The 17,328-nt window shown below is 42.4% G+C and overlaps 1 protein-coding gene across 2 annotated transcripts in view; it reads left to right on the forward strand.

The window, feature by feature from the left end:
• pi4kab (phosphatidylinositol 4-kinase, catalytic, alpha b) overlaps window positions 1–17,328 on the forward strand; it is a 177,014-nt gene that overhangs the window by 74,023 nt on the left and 85,663 nt on the right. For both annotated transcript variants that reach the window (XM_080208072.1, XM_080208073.1), the window contains exons 20-25: window positions 5,841–5,949; window positions 7,557–7,693; window positions 13,837–13,970; window positions 14,065–14,147; window positions 16,093–16,163; window positions 16,279–16,403. In XM_080208072.1, coding sequence (XP_080064198.1) covers window positions 5,841–5,949; window positions 7,557–7,693; window positions 13,837–13,970; window positions 14,065–14,147; window positions 16,093–16,163; window positions 16,279–16,403 — 659 coding nt within the window. The remainder of the gene's footprint in view (window positions 1–5,840; window positions 5,950–7,556; window positions 7,694–13,836; window positions 13,971–14,064; window positions 14,148–16,092; window positions 16,164–16,278; window positions 16,404–17,328) is intronic.

The following is a 17,328-nucleotide window of genomic DNA, read 5'->3' on the forward strand; positions in this document are numbered from 1 at the left end:
GCCTCACCAGTACCCTGTACAGTTGCAGCATGTCATCTTTTATATATTCAAGACTGTACTAAAGCAAGTTACTAATTTCCTTTTGGTCTCTTCTCATGCTGTTTCTGTCAAAGGGAAGAGCAGGACGTTTTCACACGATTTTTATTTTAGAGGCAAAGTTTATCCTGGAAGTTTTAGTTTCCAGGATGCCTCTTTGTGCTCCAAGCAAGCATATCCACTGCAGTTATCCTTTCTAACCTTAAAGACACAGCCTAGTTGAATATAGCTTGGCATAGTTGGAGGATGGCAGTGCTTTGGGATGCATTACCTGGCTGTGCTACCTTGGCTTGTGTGTGGTATATAAACAGCGAAAAATGAAAGAATTTTTCACAATTTCAAAAACCGTTTTGTTCTCATTCACTTACGAGTTGAGTCTTTTCTGATCTTTTAAAAAACTCTTGCAGCTGGGCTGCCGTCAGACTTTTGAATGGAACTACTTTGCACTAAGTTGGTCTTTCCCTACAGCCTAGCTATGACTGTAACACTACATTCTTCACTCTCTCCTTTCCTTCTCTATGAACAGTATGCTTTGCCTGTATAGCATGCAAGAAGCAATACTTTTCACTGTATGCTAATACATGTTACAATAATAAATCAAATCAAAAATTAGAGAATGATAAGTGAACAATCCTGAAGACTGTAGTTACATAGAATGTATTGCATTAAAACATGCCATTTCTGCTCCACTCGATCCACCTCCCAAAATAAAATGGAAATCATGTTAAGATTTTTTAAAAAATCTTTTGTATAATGCTTCTTGTAATTCAAATGTGATGCGCGAGAGTTTGAGAATCTAATTCTGCTCACAAATATTAAAAGAATTTGAAATTCCAATCACATACTTTTCAGAATTAATTCTTGCAGTAAAATGCAAATACTGGTTTCGGCAAAGTGCCCAGGCCCCTCAATTAAGTATCATTGCTGTTTACATTTTCACTTGTAATCTGAAATAAATTGGTCTTGATTTAAAAGTTTCAGTGGGCTTACCTGCAGGCACTACGAAGAAAAACAATCTTGCACTGATGAAATCAACTGCTTGTGTGTTTTTCAAAGACTCTGCTGTTAAAGATCTGACCCAATGTCCCCTTGCATTGATTCACGAAAAGGTAAACAAGCCGAAATCAAATACTTCAGGACATGTAATCCTATTCACAGATAAGACTATTCCAATCAATCATTTCCAGTCAGTGTGTGGTTGTACTGAGGTACATTTTTTACTTGAGCACATTTATGCAGAGTGGCTTGGCCAAGTGTTGGCCTCCAGACCGCTTATCATAGAATCCCTACCATGCAGAAGGAGGCCATTCTGCCCATCAAGTCTGCACCGACAACAATCCCACCCAGGCCCTAACCCCATAACTGCATGCATTTACCTTAACTACTCCCCTTGACACTAAGGGGCAATTTAGCATGGCCAATCCACCTAACCCACATATCTTTGGACTGTGGGAGGAAACCACAGGAACACCTGGAGGAAACCCACGCAGATGCTGGGAGAATGTGCAAACTCCACACACACACTGACCCAAGCCGGGAATCGAACCAGGGTCCCTGGCGCTGTGAGGCAGCAGTGCTAACCACCGTGCCAACCATAAAAATTCTTTCATGAGATGCAACAAGGTCAGCATTTATTGCCCATTCCTAATTATCCTTGAACTGAGTGGCGTGCCAGGCTGTGGCAGAGGGCAGTTAAGAGTCAACCATGTTGCTGTGGGTCTAGAGTTGCATATAGGTCAAATTGGGTAAGTGTGGCAGATTTCCTTCTTTCAAGGACATTAGTGAACTGGAGGAGTTTTTATACTAATTGATGCTGGCTGTCATCGTTACCATTCCTTAGACTTGCTTTGAATTCCATATTTATTAATTGAATTTAAATTCCACCAGCTGCCATGGTGGGATTTGAACCCATGTCCTCATAGCATTAACCTGGGTGTCAGGATTGCTAGTCCAGTGATTTTGCACTATGTCACCATCTGCCCTAATCTGGAGCTTGGAGATTCCAGCCCAGTTCTTGCTCCTGCTCTGATTCAGCCACTCCTGCAGGAATCCATTGGGATGTCGGGTGAGGACAGGAGTGATGTGTCCTGCAGTTGAACAGCTTGCCAGCACTCACTGTCCTTGGCCACTTGGGTAAACCACGAGTGGACAGATAGCATCAGGATAGATGGTGAGAACGCTGTCCTGAAAATAAAATGATTACAGACGTGTAACTTCACAATGGTGTTTTAATTCACTTACATGGTTAATTGCTCAGCCCTGGTTTCAAGGTTATCGTTTATCAAATGTTTTTCATTAACTTTGTCTGCAAAGCAGCCTAAAAGCGACTGCTGCTATGTTTACATTAGTGGATACACTGACTTTACTCCAGAGTGTGCCCACTAAAAGATGTATTTATGCGATCTGCATTAAGTCACTGCAGTTAGTTGGTAGAAGTAAGCAATGTGAAGTACTACTGTAACATTCTACACCTGGGGTACGTGCACTTCAAACATTGCACAGTGAAATTCAATTGGAAAAATGTCATTGTATTATTTATGTAATAAGGTGACTGTCTGGGCTGTAGAGCGAAGACCTCATTAGATTGAAAGCAGATGGACTGACTCAGAAATGGTAGCAACAGGAACATCGTCCAACTATATCTTGGTTAAAGTTTACAGTAGAATCCTGAGACAATGAATAAGCCCTTAATCTGATCGAAAAGCAGAGAATGTTGGAAACATTCAGCATAGAATCCCTACAGTGCAGAAAAGGCCCTTCGGCCCATTGAGTCTGCACCGACCTTCCGAAGAAGCACCCTTACCGAAGCCCAGTGCCCCCCCCCGCCCCCCATCCTAACTCCGTTATCCCATGCATTGCCAGCCCAGCTAACCGGCACATCTCTGCAGTGTGGAAGAAAGCCGGAGCACCCAGGGGAAACCCACGCAGACACAGGGAGAATGTGAAAACTCCACGCAGTCTGTCAGTGCCGAGATTGAATCCGGATCCCTGTGCTGTGAGATAGCAGTGCTAATCCACTGTGCCACCGTGCCACCCGAGTTTGGCAGCATCTGTGCTGGAGGAGAGAACCCAAGTTACGTTGCAAATTGGTTGAGTCTTAATCTTGGAGAAACAATAAACTTCTCTTTACCCTTTACATTCTCCTCCTAATAATATTTGGATTAGATTGTACATCCCCAAGGAATAAATCCTCAAGACTAATGCTGTGCTTTTGCAATCTAGATCAAATAGCTTAAGATGATTGGACCTGTCTTTTTTAGATGTTGCATATGTGTTTTTAGAGTAATATACAGCAGTGATTTTAAAATGCCAAATTCCTTTCTTTGTTCCTAAGGAGTCAACATTTCATCCAAACTTGACAAAGTTGGCGATTAAACAGGTTTTAAGCAAGTGCAGAGGCAGGGTGAAGGGAGGAGAAGAACAAAATGGAAGATCTATTGATCGGGTGGAAGACAGGAAAGATTAAATAATGAAAGGGTTAACGGTGCACAGCAAGATTATCTTAAGTTTAACATGCAGGCTTAGTCGGCAGTTAGGAAGGCAAATGCAATGTTAGCATTCAATATGAGAGGGCCAGAATACAAGAGCACGCTGTATAAGGCTCTGATCAGATCACATTTGGAGTATTGTGAGCAGTTTTGGGTCCCATGTCTAAGGAAGGATGTGCTGGCCTTGGAAAGGTCCAGAGGAAGTTTGCAAGAATGATCCCTGGAATGAAGAGCTTGTCGTATGAGGAACAGTTCAGGACTTTGGGTCTGTACTCGTTGGAGTTTAGAAGGATGAGGGGGTCCTTATTGAAAAGGCCTGGATAGAGTGGACGTGGAGAGGATTGCTCCACCAGTAGGAAAGACTAGAACCAGAGGGTACAACCTCAGGCTAAAGAGATGATCCTTTAAAACAGAGATGAGGAGGAATTTCTTCAGCTATAGAGGGGTGAATCTGTGGAACTCTTTGCTGCAGAAGGCTGTGGAAGCCAGGTCATTGAGAGTCTTTAAGTCAGAGATAGATAGGTTCTTGATTAATAAGGGGATCAGGGGTTATGGGAAAAGGCAGGAGAATGGGGATGAGAAAAATATCAGCCATGATTGAATGGCGGAGCAGACTCGATGGGCCGAGTGGCCTAATTCTGCTCCTATGTCTTATGATCTTTTAAAAAAGATGCTGACGGGGACAAATTGTGATTCATATGATGTGTCTAAAGGAGATACAGCAGAATCATGTAAGGTTTGGTAGATCCACGTTCAAACACAAGAAGGAAATAGAAAGCAATGAAGATAAATGACATAGAAAAGACAAACAAAAATTCCTTTGAAGAGGAGAGCATACTTTCTTCAAGATGGATGCCCCTTGAGGAGAAGTAGCAGTGAATTAAACACTAACACAAAGCGTGTCTTTGTGCCAGTCCCAGGCACCTGCAAGAAGGCTGAACTGTCACATTGATAAGTGGGCTGGTTGATAGAAAAGATGATTGTATCAAAGGTTATTTTTGACTTGCCACATACATGATCCAGTCTGTTTAGCCAGCTTTGTTATCAGTGCACCCAATGTGATCTCCTGCTTGCTCATGGGAGGCAAAGGCATGATAAATCAAATTCTGATCACTGCTTACTGGACAATGCTATTGGCACTGAGTTTGTTCCTGTTGCCCCAGCTCCCACAGCAGAAGCCCTTCATCGCTGCACACCCTTGATCATGTAGTCGGAAGCAAAAATTGCCAATACTCGTTTTGTAAAGCATGTATTTTCTCCAGTAAAGAGGCTTTTGAGGGAACTAATAGATATTTTCAAAATTCTGAAAGGCTTTGATGGGTTTAAAGTTTATTTATTAGTGTCACAAGTAGGCTTACATTAACACTGCAGTGAATTTACTGTGAAAATTTCCTGGTCGCCACATTCCGGCACCTGTTTGGGTACACTGAGGGAGAATTTAGCATGGCCAATGCACCTAACCAGCACGTCTTTTGGACTGTGAGAGGAAACCCAAGCACCCATAGGAAACCCCGTAGACACGAGGAGAACATGCAAACTCAGCACAGACAATGACCCAAACTGGGAATCGAACCTGAATCCCTGTTGCTGCGAGGCAGCAGTGCTAACCACTGTGCTGTCCAGGGAAACATAGAAAAAGTGTTTCCACTTGTTGGGAATTCAAAATTAGGGGTGACAAATATAAGATCGTTCCCAATAAATCCAAGAACTTGGCAGAAACTTCTATAACCAGTGAGTGGTTAGAATATGGGATGTCCAAATACTATAGATGCATTTACGAGGAAGCCAGATAAACACAGAGGGACAGCGGAAAATAACTAAATGGCTTATAGTTGTGCTAGAATTTCTGAGTAATAAATGCATTTTGTGATAACGACTTACACACACACACACACACACACACACACACACACACCACCCCCCCCCCCCTCCCCTCCCCTCCCCCCCACCCCAAAAAAAAGGTGCTCCTTTTGGACAATGTTGATTTGAATTGGGCTTTAACCTTACTCTAAATTTGAAATGAGGCAGCAGGTGAGCAATAGTCTTGGAGATGTGGCTTGAACTTTGATCTTTGCCTCCTTGCCAGTGGAAATTAATTGAGCATCATCAAAATTGATACCTCCCCAGCGTCTGAGTGCAAAGCAAGTTGGGTAAAAATTGACTTGTGATGCATTAAAAAAAATCTGCTTTACAACTTGGCAATTGCCTTACTCTCCGAGCTAGTTCTTCAAAGCTCCCTGAATGAAGACTTTCACAACGAGCTGCACGTTAAGGCTTTTAATGGAGCTGCTAATTGTGTGATTTCTGTTTTTGCAGCTGACGCGACGATTGCCTCCAATCAAAGATGCTAAACCCAGGCTTCAGAAGTTGTTCCGTGACTTCTGGCTGTATTCGGTTGTGATGGGTTTTGCCGTGGAAGGTTCAGGTACTGAGAGAATGCTAAATTACTTGGCTGTGCTATCGAGGTTTCTATTTGGGTAGTGTATCAAAAACAATCACCTGGAATTTGGTCCCCGCCGACACAGAATCATAGAATTCAATGCAGAAGAGGCATCTAAGGGGATTTCCCCCGGGCCTCGTCTGAGGGATCTTGCATTCAGCCGATCTCAGCTAACACAAAGCTTTGACAAGAGGTCATCTGGACTTTGAAATGTCAGCTCTTTTCTCTCCTTACAGATGCTGCCAAACCTGCTGAGATTTTCCAGCGTTTTCTCTTTTGGTTTCAGCTAACACAAAGAATTGTGAAAGATAGTATGCAGTTAAAGACATTCTTTACTTGACTAATATGCATTGGGAGAGAGACAGCTGAAGGATTCCATCTTCTCTCTGACATTACATCCCATGAGCAAAACAGATAAACATTTTCAAAGATTTGTTTCTCCTGCCCAGTCTGTCATCCAAACTGGATGATCCAATGACATTAATCCAATGACACACTACCCTTTAACAGAATTAGGAATTCATTGGTCAACTAGCCCCAAAAGTCTTTCCCTCCATTGCCTGGCAACCTCACCTACGCATATTCGGTAGGTTTGAGGGTCACCTCACCACCTGCAAGCCATGGGAATGAGAAGGGAGTTACTCCCTATGTTTGCTAGCTATTCCCTTATCAATGGAAGCTGAATATATCGATTAATTGCAATTAATGCTGAACCCTTCATTTATAATCTTGGTAGCTTCCAGCTGCAAGGCCTTTCACTGATATTTCTATACCTTATTTTTTCCAGAGATGTAGCCTGCCTGGTTCTGCTTTTTCCCATTATTCTTTAGGGCAGGTTGCCCTTGGCCAAAGTTTACATAACAATCAAAACTTCAATATTTGTCCAAAATTTGTTAACACTGGCATGTGTATCTATGCAGGCAATACCTTTATATGAAATATAAGTGAGGCACATTATGATACCTTTGGTATATGTAAGACTCACTGCGGTCCCTATTCTAAACTAATCTACTTGTTTTAATAATTGTCAAATAGCAGGATTTTTGTATCCATTGCTACACGGCCATTCAGCCCATCGAGTCTGCATCGACTCTTTGACGGAGTGTCTTACTCAGGCCCTCCCCCATCCCATCTCTGTAACCTCACACATTACCATGGATAATCTATCTAACCTAGAGGTAGAAAGAGATGTCTTGAGAGAAGGGCCATTTTGTCAGAGCTTTTATCTTGCATTCACTAGATATGTTCTGATAATTCAAAGCATTACCCTTCTACAAATCATTGAAACATTTTAAAATAATATGTAAATAAACCTTATCCATTGGCCAGCTATTTGTCTGCATGTCTGCAAATCTTGCTCACAGAGGCTTAGAATAGACAGGAGCACAAGTGAATTTAATGAGGGAGGAATTAAGTCATTCCTTTCAAAAGCATACGCTGTAATTATAAATAATTGTGCCTGATCAGAACTTCATGCTTTTCCTTGTCTAGTTTGATTGCGATCACTTTTTTTTAGAAACCTCCATTTGGGCTTCAGTGGCACTACCATGAGCTATTTTCCAATAACGTGTTTCCTTTCTGCATTTCTGTAGGCCTGTGGCCAGAGGAGTGGTATGAGGGAGTGTGTGAAATAGCTACCAAGTCTCCATTGCTAACCTTTCCTGGAGGAGAGCCTTTGCGTTCAGAGTTGCAGTATAACTCTGCCTTGAAGAACGACACAGTTTCTGCAGTAAGAACATCCACTTTATTCCAGTAATCAAAGCAATCCAGTCAAGTGTACTTGATGGCAATGTAGCATGAAGGCTCACTCTCCTAACTATTCATTCTTGGCTGGGCTGCGGTGCATATGATTCAAGTGAATCGTACCTGTAAATCCCACAAGGGAGGAGATGAATATTTGGCAAACAAGTAGGCATGCCTTCTAGTGACTGCATGTTAAGGCCTCTGGGAAGAGCACCAGCCAGTCTAGGATGGCGCATGACATATAGTAGGGCAGAAGCGTTTTAAAAGACTAAGGTCTTAGTTTAACGTTCTGTGTGGGAAAACTGATGTTTGACTATGACGAATGAACACCTGAGAAAAATGCAGCAAAAATAGCAGAAACTCATTTAAAAAAAGGAAGACTTGTGTTTTGATAATGCTTCCATGAGCCTGAGGTGTTCCAAAGAGCTTTATGGTCAGCTACTTTTGTAGTTTGGCACTGTTGTAGTGAAGGAAATGCACAGCTAATTTGTGCGCAGCAAGCCCCACCTGAGAGAATAGGCAAGGCTACAGTTTGAAGTCTCATCTGAGTGATGGTGCTTCTGCCAGTGCAGCACTCTCTCAGTTCTGCACTAGTGTGTCAGGCTACACTTTTGTACCCAAGTCTCAGGATTGGGGCTTGAGCCTCATGTCCACTGAGCCACAGATGATAAACAAAGGCTGTTTGAATGATTTTGAAATTTGATCCCACTCTGCCCGAGTACATGACTCAAATATGTTTTCAGGCCTCTCATTCTAATGAGGCTACTAATTGCTGATCTGCCGTAGCAATTTGGTGAGCTGAAGATTACTTTTTTCAAACAACGAATTAATAAATAAGTTATAATCTGGAGTGTGTTGTCTGAAGAGGTGACAGAAACAGATTCAGTGCAAATCTTCACAGAGAAATTGGATATAGACTTGAAAAGGAGGGATTCACAGAGCCATGAGGAAAGTGCAGGGATGTGGGACTAATTGACTAACCTTTTCAAAGAGTTGACATAGATTTGATGGGCCAAATGGCCACATATAAGAACATAACAACATAAGAAATAGGAGCAGGAGTAGGCCATCTAGCCCTTCGAGCCTGCCCCGCCATTCAATAAAATCATGGCTGATCTGAAGTGGCTCAGTTCCACTTTCCCGCTTTCTCCCCATAACACTTAATTCCCCTGTCTGTCAAAAACCTATCTACCCGTGTCTTAAATATATTTAGCGAGGTAGCCTCCACCACTTCAACGGGCAGAGAATTCCAGAGATTCACCACCCTTTGAGTGAAGAAGTTCCTCCTCAACTCTGATCTAAACTGCCCCCCCCGCCTTATCTTGAGGCTGTGCCTCCTAGTCCTGCTGTCCTTTCTGAGCAGGAAGAATCTCTCTACTTCTACCCTATCCATCCCTTTCATTATCTTATATAGCTCTATAAGACCTCCCTCATCGTTCTAAACTCTGAGTACAGACCCAGTCTATTTAGTCTCTCTTCATAGTCTAACCCCGTCATCTCCGGCATCAGCCCAGCGAACCTCCTCTGCACTCTCTCCAAGGCCAAAATATCCTTGCGCAAGTGTGGCAACCAAAACTGCACACAGTACTCCAGCTGCGGCCCCACCAGTGCCCTGTACAGTTGCAGCAAGACCTCCCTGCTTTTATATGCTATCCCCCTCGCTATAAAGCCAGCATCCCATTCGCCTTCTTGATCACCTGCTGCACCTGCAGACTGGGGTTTTGCGACTCATGCACAAGGACCCCCAGGTCCCTCCTGCACCGTAGCATGCTGCAGCTTTTCGTCCTTTAAATAGTAATCCCTCCTACTATTATTTCTGCCAAAGTGGATAACTTCACACTTGCTAACATTGTACTCCATCTGCCAGGTCCTCACCCACTCGCTCAGCCTATCCAGATCCCTCTACAGACTTTCCACACCCTCCGCACAATTTGCTTTTCCAGTCATCTTCGTGTCATCAGCAAATTTCTCACTCTACACTCAGCCCCCTCCTCCAGATCATCTATATAAATGGTAAATAGTTGAGGCCCCAGCACCGATTCCTGCAGCACTCCACTAGTCACCAACTGCCAATCAGAATAGCCTCCTATTAGACAACCAATCCTCTATCCACACTAACACATTACCCCCAACTCCATGCCCCCTAACCTTCTGAAGCAACCTTTTGTGCGGCACCTTATCAAACGCCTTTTGAAAATTAAGAAACACCACATCCACCGGTTCCCCTCTGTCTACCGCACTAGTCACATCCCCATAGAAATCCAATAAATTTATCAAACACGACTTCCCTTTAACGAATCTGTGCTGCGTCTGCTCTATCAAACCATTCTTTTCTAGGTGCCTTGCTATTTCTTTGATGACGGATTCAAGCATTTTTCCAACAACCGGCCTATAATTCCCTGCCTTTTGCCTGCTACCTTTTTTAAACAGCGGCGTAACATTAGCCGTTTTCCGATCTTCTGGCACTTCCCCGGAATCCAGCGAAGTTTGGTAAATAATCACTTCCTGCACTGTATGACTTTGTAAGCACACACCAAGCACTAATCCTTCATCTGATAACATGGATAAATCCATAACTCCTTCGCCACACACTTTAAAAATGGAGGTTTTTGAGAGAGCAATAAACACATGGATAATGGGGAACTTGTGGGTGTGGTGTACTTGGATTTCCAGAAGGCATTTGATAAAGTGCCATATCAAAGCCTACATGGTGTCGGTTATAATATATTAACATGGATAGGGGGGTGGTTAGCTAACAGGAAAGAAAGAGTTGGCAAAAATGGGCAATTTTTCGCTTGGTAAGATTTGACAAGTGGAATGTACTGGGACCATAACTATTTACAATATATATCAATGATTTGGATGAAGGGATCAAAGCTATGGTTGCTTTATTTATCAATGACTTAAAGATAGGTAGGAAAGTAAGTTGTGAGAAGGACACAAGGAATCTGTAAAGTGATATAGATAGGTAAAATGCATGGGCAAAATGGAATATGTTGGAATATGTGTTCTCATCCACTTTGGCAGCAAAATAGAGAAACAGTGTGTTGTTTAAATTGAAAGAGGTTGCAGAGGGATCTGGGCCTTCTGGTGCATGAATCACAAAAAGTTAGTATGCAGGTACATCAAGTGTTTAGGAAGGCAAGGAGAATGGAATATAAAAATAGAGATGTTTTGCTGTAGTTGTAAAGTACTGTATATAGCTTTGGCCGCCTTATTTGAGAAAGGACATGAATGTGTTAGAAGCAGTTCAGAGAAGGTTCACTTGATTGATATGTGGGATAGGGAAGCTAACTCATGAGGGACAGGCTGGCCCTATATATTGAAATTTACAAAAATGAGAAATGATATTAAAACAGATCCTGAGGGGACGTGACAGGGTGGATACTGAAAGGATGTTTCCCCTTATAGGAGAGACTAGAACTAGTGGGAGGGAGACATAGTTTAAAAATGAGTTGGCATGTTGGCACAGTGTTGACACTGATACCTCACAGCACCTGGGACCTGGGTTCGATTGGATCATTGTCTGTATGGAATTTGCACATTCTCCCCATGTCTGCGTGGGCTTTCTCCGGGTGCTCCAGTTTCCTCCCACACTCCAAAGATGTGGGGGTTAGGTGGATTGGCTGTGCTAAATTGACCCTAGTGTCGGGGGATTAGCTACTGTAAATGTGTGGGGTTACAGGAATAGGCCCTGGGTGGGATTGTGATTCGTGCAGGATCGATGGGCTGAATGGCCTCCTTCTGTACTATAGGGATTCTGTGATGAAGTTCTATCTTATGATAAAGTTTTCCATTTAAGAGGGAGATGAGGAGAATTTTTTTCTGCGGATCATGAGTCTTTGGTACTGTCTTCCCAGAGAGCGACGCAGGCAGGGTCATTGAATGCTATTAAGGCAGAGATAGATAGATCCTTGATTAACAAGGAAGTCAGCGGTTATCGGGGGTAGGCAAAATGTGGAATTGAGGCCACAATCAGATTGCCATGATCATATTGAATGGCACAGCAGATTCAAGGGTCAGAATGGCCTACTTCTGCTCATAATTCGTACGTATATATTTTTGTATGTACGAAAAGGGAAACTAACAAGGCTGGTAAACATTCGGAAGATATTTCAGACAGTCACTGATACAAGTCTTAAAAATGTCAAGAATGCCCTCTATATCTGGCCTTTAACAGTCCCGTACCATCTGCTCTTGGAGCAAGTTGTACAGATTCTGTCATTTGGCTAGAAAGCATTTACCTAAATGCCTGCATATCACTTGGGAAAATATTAAGGAAAAGATGCAACCGAAAAAGAACGGCTTAACAAATGTTAATGATGGTCTGTGTTTTTCCAGCATTTTCTGTTTTTAAACAACAGATTTTTGTAGTTTTCCCTATTGTATTAGACTGCTTGCTTTCCCCTCTGATATCAGAGTCTCAAACCAATCTATCTGTGTTGACATTCTTAATGGCCAGACATTTTTCACAGGCATGCCACAAAGGAAATGGTCTCTGTATTGGTTATGGTCTGTTCGGGTAGAACAGAAAACTGACTTTTTGAGAGAGACGAGCATGCTATTGGATATTTTGAATCTCAAAACTCAGTATGCAGGTGCAGCAGGTACCATAGAACCATAGAACCCAACAATACAGAAAGAGGCCCTTCAGCCCATCGAGTCTGCACCGAACACAATCCCACCCAGGCCCTACCCCTATATCCTTACACATTATACCCACTAATCCCTCTAACCTACGCATCCCTGGACACTAAGGGGCAATTTCTTAGCATGGCCAATCAACCTAACCTGCACATCTTTGGACTGTAATCAAGAAGGCAAATGGAATGTTGGCCTTTATCGTGAGAGGGAGGGAGTATAAAAGCAAGGAGGTTGTGCTGCAACTCTACAAGGTACTGGTGAGGCCGCGCCTAGAGTACTGTGCACAGTTTTGGTCTCCTTATTTAAGAAAGGATCTATTAGCTTTGGAGGTGGTTCACCAGGTTGATTCCAGAGATGAGGAGGTTAGCTTATGAGGAGAGATTGAGTAGACTGGGCCTGTACTCATTGGAGGTTAGAAGGTTGAGGGGAGGTCTTGGAGAGGCATATAAGATAATGAAGGGGCTAGACAGGGTAGAAGCAGCGAGGTTATTTCCACTTACAATAGAAACAAGAACTAGGGGGCATAGCTTCAAAATATGGGGGAGTCGATTTAGAACAGAGTTGAGGAGGAACTTCTTCTCCCGGAGGGTAGTGAATCTTTGGAATTCTCTGCCCAATGAAGCAGTAGCGGCTACCTCGTTAAATGTGTTTAAGTCACAGATAGATAGATTTTTAACCAATAAGAGAATTAAGGATTATGGGGAGGGTAAGTGGAACTGAACCCACTATCAGATCAGCCATGATCTTATTGAATGGCGAAGCAGGCTCAAGGGGCTAGATGGCCTACTCCTGCTCCTATTTCTTATGTATAATTCCTTGTATCTGATAAAAATAAGAACAAGGACATCATTCAAATTATAGGAGTATTTGAATCCGCGATCTATTTTCTGCCTGCCCAAATCTACCGAAGGAACTGAAAGAGGTGATGGTGCAACCAAGTAGCACATGCCGCAGGAATAAAATTAAAAAAAAATTAAATGCATGAATGCTATAATGTGTAAAACTCTTTGAATTTTTTTCTTTGGGCTTATTGGGTTTAATTCCTGGCTCGGGTCACTGTCTGTGTGGAGGCTGCACGTTCTCCCTGTCTCTGAGTGGGTTTCCTCCCACAGTCTGAAAGACATGCTGGTTAGGTGGATTGGCCGTGCTAAATTCCCTCTGAGGGTACCCGAACAGGTGCCGGAGTGTGGCGACCAGGGGATTTTCACAATAACTTCATTGCAGTGTAATATAAACCTACTTGTTACACTAATAAATAAGCAAGCAACATTCAAGTGAGGAATATCAGTACTGGGAGATCGGAATGCTTTAACATTGAGCGTCAGCATTGAGTATATCTAGATGTGATGCAGCTGCGGTTTTAGCAAGTTTGTATTCTGCTTTATATTTTACTGCAAACTTCTAGCATCTCTCTAACTTACTTATTTAATTAATATTATAAAGTGCATGGTGACTATTTTCTTCCTTGATATTTACCATCCTTAGGCTGAATTGAATGAATTGAGAAGCACCATCATAAATCTCCTGGATCCTCCTCCAGAAGTCTCTGCCCTCATTAACAAGCTGGATTTTGCAATGTCTACCTATCTACTGTCTGTGTACCGTCTGGAGTATATGAGGTCTGAGAAACTTTCTAACTTAAAAAATGCAAGCGCCCCTTTCTGCCGTTAGACTGTACAGTGTAGCTGCTAATAAACTACATGTTGTTTACAGAGTGTCACGCTCTACAGACCAGGATCGTTTTCAAGTTATGTTTCGATATTTAGAAGACAAAGCTATTCAGAAAGATAAAGCGGGTAAGTACTTAATGAGGGGGTCATAATTACAAACTCAGATCTGCCACATCCTTCAGCTCAACATTGCCAGTCACCCCTTTAGCTTTCAATTCTTACAGAAGTTAACTCCCACAGCCCCATATCCATTAGCGTGATACTTGCACCTAAGAGTGCAACAATGAAAGTCTCTTGTAATATGATTCTTTATTCCACAGTTGACAAAACTGTAATTTTTGTCACTACAATGAGATTAATAGTCGAGCAATAATATCACTAGACCACCACCTCCCCAAATATGTAGTTAGAGAGGTGCTAGAAGGTTGCAGTGAAATATAAAGCAGAACACAAACTTGCTAAAACTGCAGCTGTATCATAGCTAGACATAATGCTGATGGTCAACGTTAAAGCATTCCAATCTCCCAATACCGGTATTCCTCACTTGAATGTTGCTTGCTTATTTATTAGGGTAACAAGTAGGCTTACATTTACACTGTAATGAAGGTACTGTGAAAATCCCCTGGTCACCACACTCCGCCTGTTCGGGTACACTGAGGGGGAATTTAGCATGGCCAATCCACCTAACCAGCTAAGGTCCAATGAACATTTGGTTGCCTACTACTGCAAAAATAAATAAAGAATAGGCATATAGAGATAGACACTTTGTCTGTTGATCAGAATCCACCCTTTATAGCTAGTTGCTGCCTCTCTTTTTTGATGCCTGACTTCTAAAAGCGTATTTCTCTGACTCATAGAGTTTAAGTGTAAAGTTTATTTATTAGTGTCACAAGTAGGCTTACATTAACACTGCAATGAAGCTACTGTGAAAATCCGCCAGTCACCACACTCCGGTGCCTGTTCAGGTACACTGAGGGAGAATTTAGCATGATCACTGCACCTAACCAGCACATCTTTTAGACTGTGGAAGAAAGCCGGAGCAGCTGGAGGAAACCTGTGCAGACACGGGGAGAGCATGCAGACTCTGCACAGACACAGTCACTCAAGCCGGGATTCAAATCCAGAACTCTGGTACTGTGAGGCTTTGACAAAAGGTCATCTGCACTTGAAATGTTAGCTCTTTTCTCTCCTTATGGATGCCAGACCTGCTGATATTTTCCAGCATTTTCTCTTTTGGTTATTGGATAGGTCCTGGGTGGCATTATTGTTTGTGTAGCCTTGATGGGCTGAATGACCTCTTTCTGCACTGTAGTGATTCTGTGATTCTATGATACATTGTAGTAGCGGTTACATTTGATTTGATTTCTTCTTGTCACATGTATTGGAATACAGTGAAAAGTATTTTTCTTGTGCTCTATATAGGCAAACCATTTTTGTTTTATTCATTCGTGGAACATGGGCCTCACTGCCTGGCCAGCATTTATTGCCTATCCCTAATTGCCCTTGTTCAGAGGACAGTTAAGAGTAAATTACTGTAGGCCAGACCAGGTAAAGATGACAGATTTCCTTCCCTAAAGGGCATTAGTGAACCAATTGGATTTTTCCAACAATTGACAATGGTTTCATGGTCATCAGTAGATTCTTAATTCCAGATATTTTTTATTGAATTCCAATTCCACCATCTGCTGTGGCGGGATTTGAACCCAGGTCCTCAGAATATTAGTTGAGTTTCTGGATTAATAGTCTAGCAATAATACCACTAGGCCATCGCCTCCCCAAATATACCGTTCATAGAGTACACGGGAGGAAGGAAAGGAGAGGGTGCAGATACTTCAGTGGCTAAGAAGTGCTTTGTGATGTCCCGAGGACATAAAGGATGCATACAAATGTTTGTTTCATAGAATCTCATAGCAAGGAAAGGGGTCAACTCGACCTTGCATGGCTGTGCTGGTTTCTTGAAAGAACTGTTCAATATAATCCCACATCCTGACCTTTTGTTTGTAACTCTGCCATTTAGTCCTCTTCGAACTTCCGTTTTAGAAAGTATATTTGTCCTGTTCCTTTCTCACAGGTATGATGCAGTGTGTGGTTGCAGTAGCTGATAAAGTGTTTGATGTTTTCCTGTCCGTCATGGCAGACAAGGTACCACGTACTTTTAATTTAACCAATAGTCTTTCAGTTAACTCTGTCTGAAACATTTTTTCAAGAATCTATATGAAACCTTTGTAAAGAAACACCTTGGTTTTACCCGCTTCAGCCTAAAACGAAAGAAAATGAGGAAGAGCTGGAGAAACACGCCCAGTTTCTGTTGGTGAACTTCAACCATATTCACAAGAGGATTCGAAGGGTTGCTGATAAGTTCTTGTCGGGCTTGGTAGATAAGTAAGATCTTTGAAATTAATTTGTTAGATTTTAAGTTTTGAAACTGGGCGCACTACAATTTTGGAAATGCAGACTCTGTGGGTCAAATCAGAATTTGAGGTCTTTAAATATCATGGTCACTGATAAATCCAATAGAGAATTCAGGATTCTTTACCCAGAAAATGGTTTTAATTACCACAAGGAGCAGTTCAGGTAAATGGATTAGATGCATTTAAGGGGTAAACAGATAAGTACATAAGGGAGAAAGAAATAGAAGAATTTGCTGGTAGGATAAGATAGGCTTGCGCCACTGTGCACCATGTTGAGCTGTGTGGCCTGTCTCTATGTTGTACTTCCTGTGTAATTCCATGCAGTATGCGATACTTTTTAAATGCATCAGTGTCCTGTTTTGGAGCAAGAATTGTGCGACTTCAAGTTTGTTGACAACAGTTTATGACTATAGATCTCCCCTGGTGTAGTGAAGGACATGGGTTGAAAACAACATTTACTCAGGTCACGAGTGAAAATGGGGCAAGTTTGGAAGTGTGAAACTAGGAACAGGGTGTTCCTAGCCATCCAACCCCTTGAGCCTTTTCTGCCACTCCAAGTTTTTTAACTTCATTCTTGAGACATGGGTGTCACTGGCTGGCCAGCATTTATTGCCCTTCCTTAGTTGCCCTTAAGAAGGTGGTTGTGAGCTGCCTTCTTGAATCACTGCAGTTCATGTGTCAAGTCCACCAACCAGGCCTACTGATATCTGCCAGTTTTCCATCGTTTACACTGGATGTGAGCCAGATGCAATTAATGATAAGATTAGATTTGACAAGAATAGTGTATAATTTGTTGAGGCTAGTAATCCCAGAAGTTGGAGGAAGTTGTACGATCGGAACAAAATCAACCATCCTTTCTCCTGGTGGCGTGTTAAGTAACTTCAGGACATAAAGTT

This window comes from Carcharhinus amblyrhynchos, chromosome 20 (assembly GCF_965287045.1).
Source record: "Carcharhinus amblyrhynchos chromosome 20, sCarAmb.v2.hapA, whole genome shotgun sequence".
NCBI lineage: Eukaryota > Metazoa > Chordata > Chondrichthyes > Carcharhiniformes > Carcharhinidae > Carcharhinus > Carcharhinus amblyrhynchos.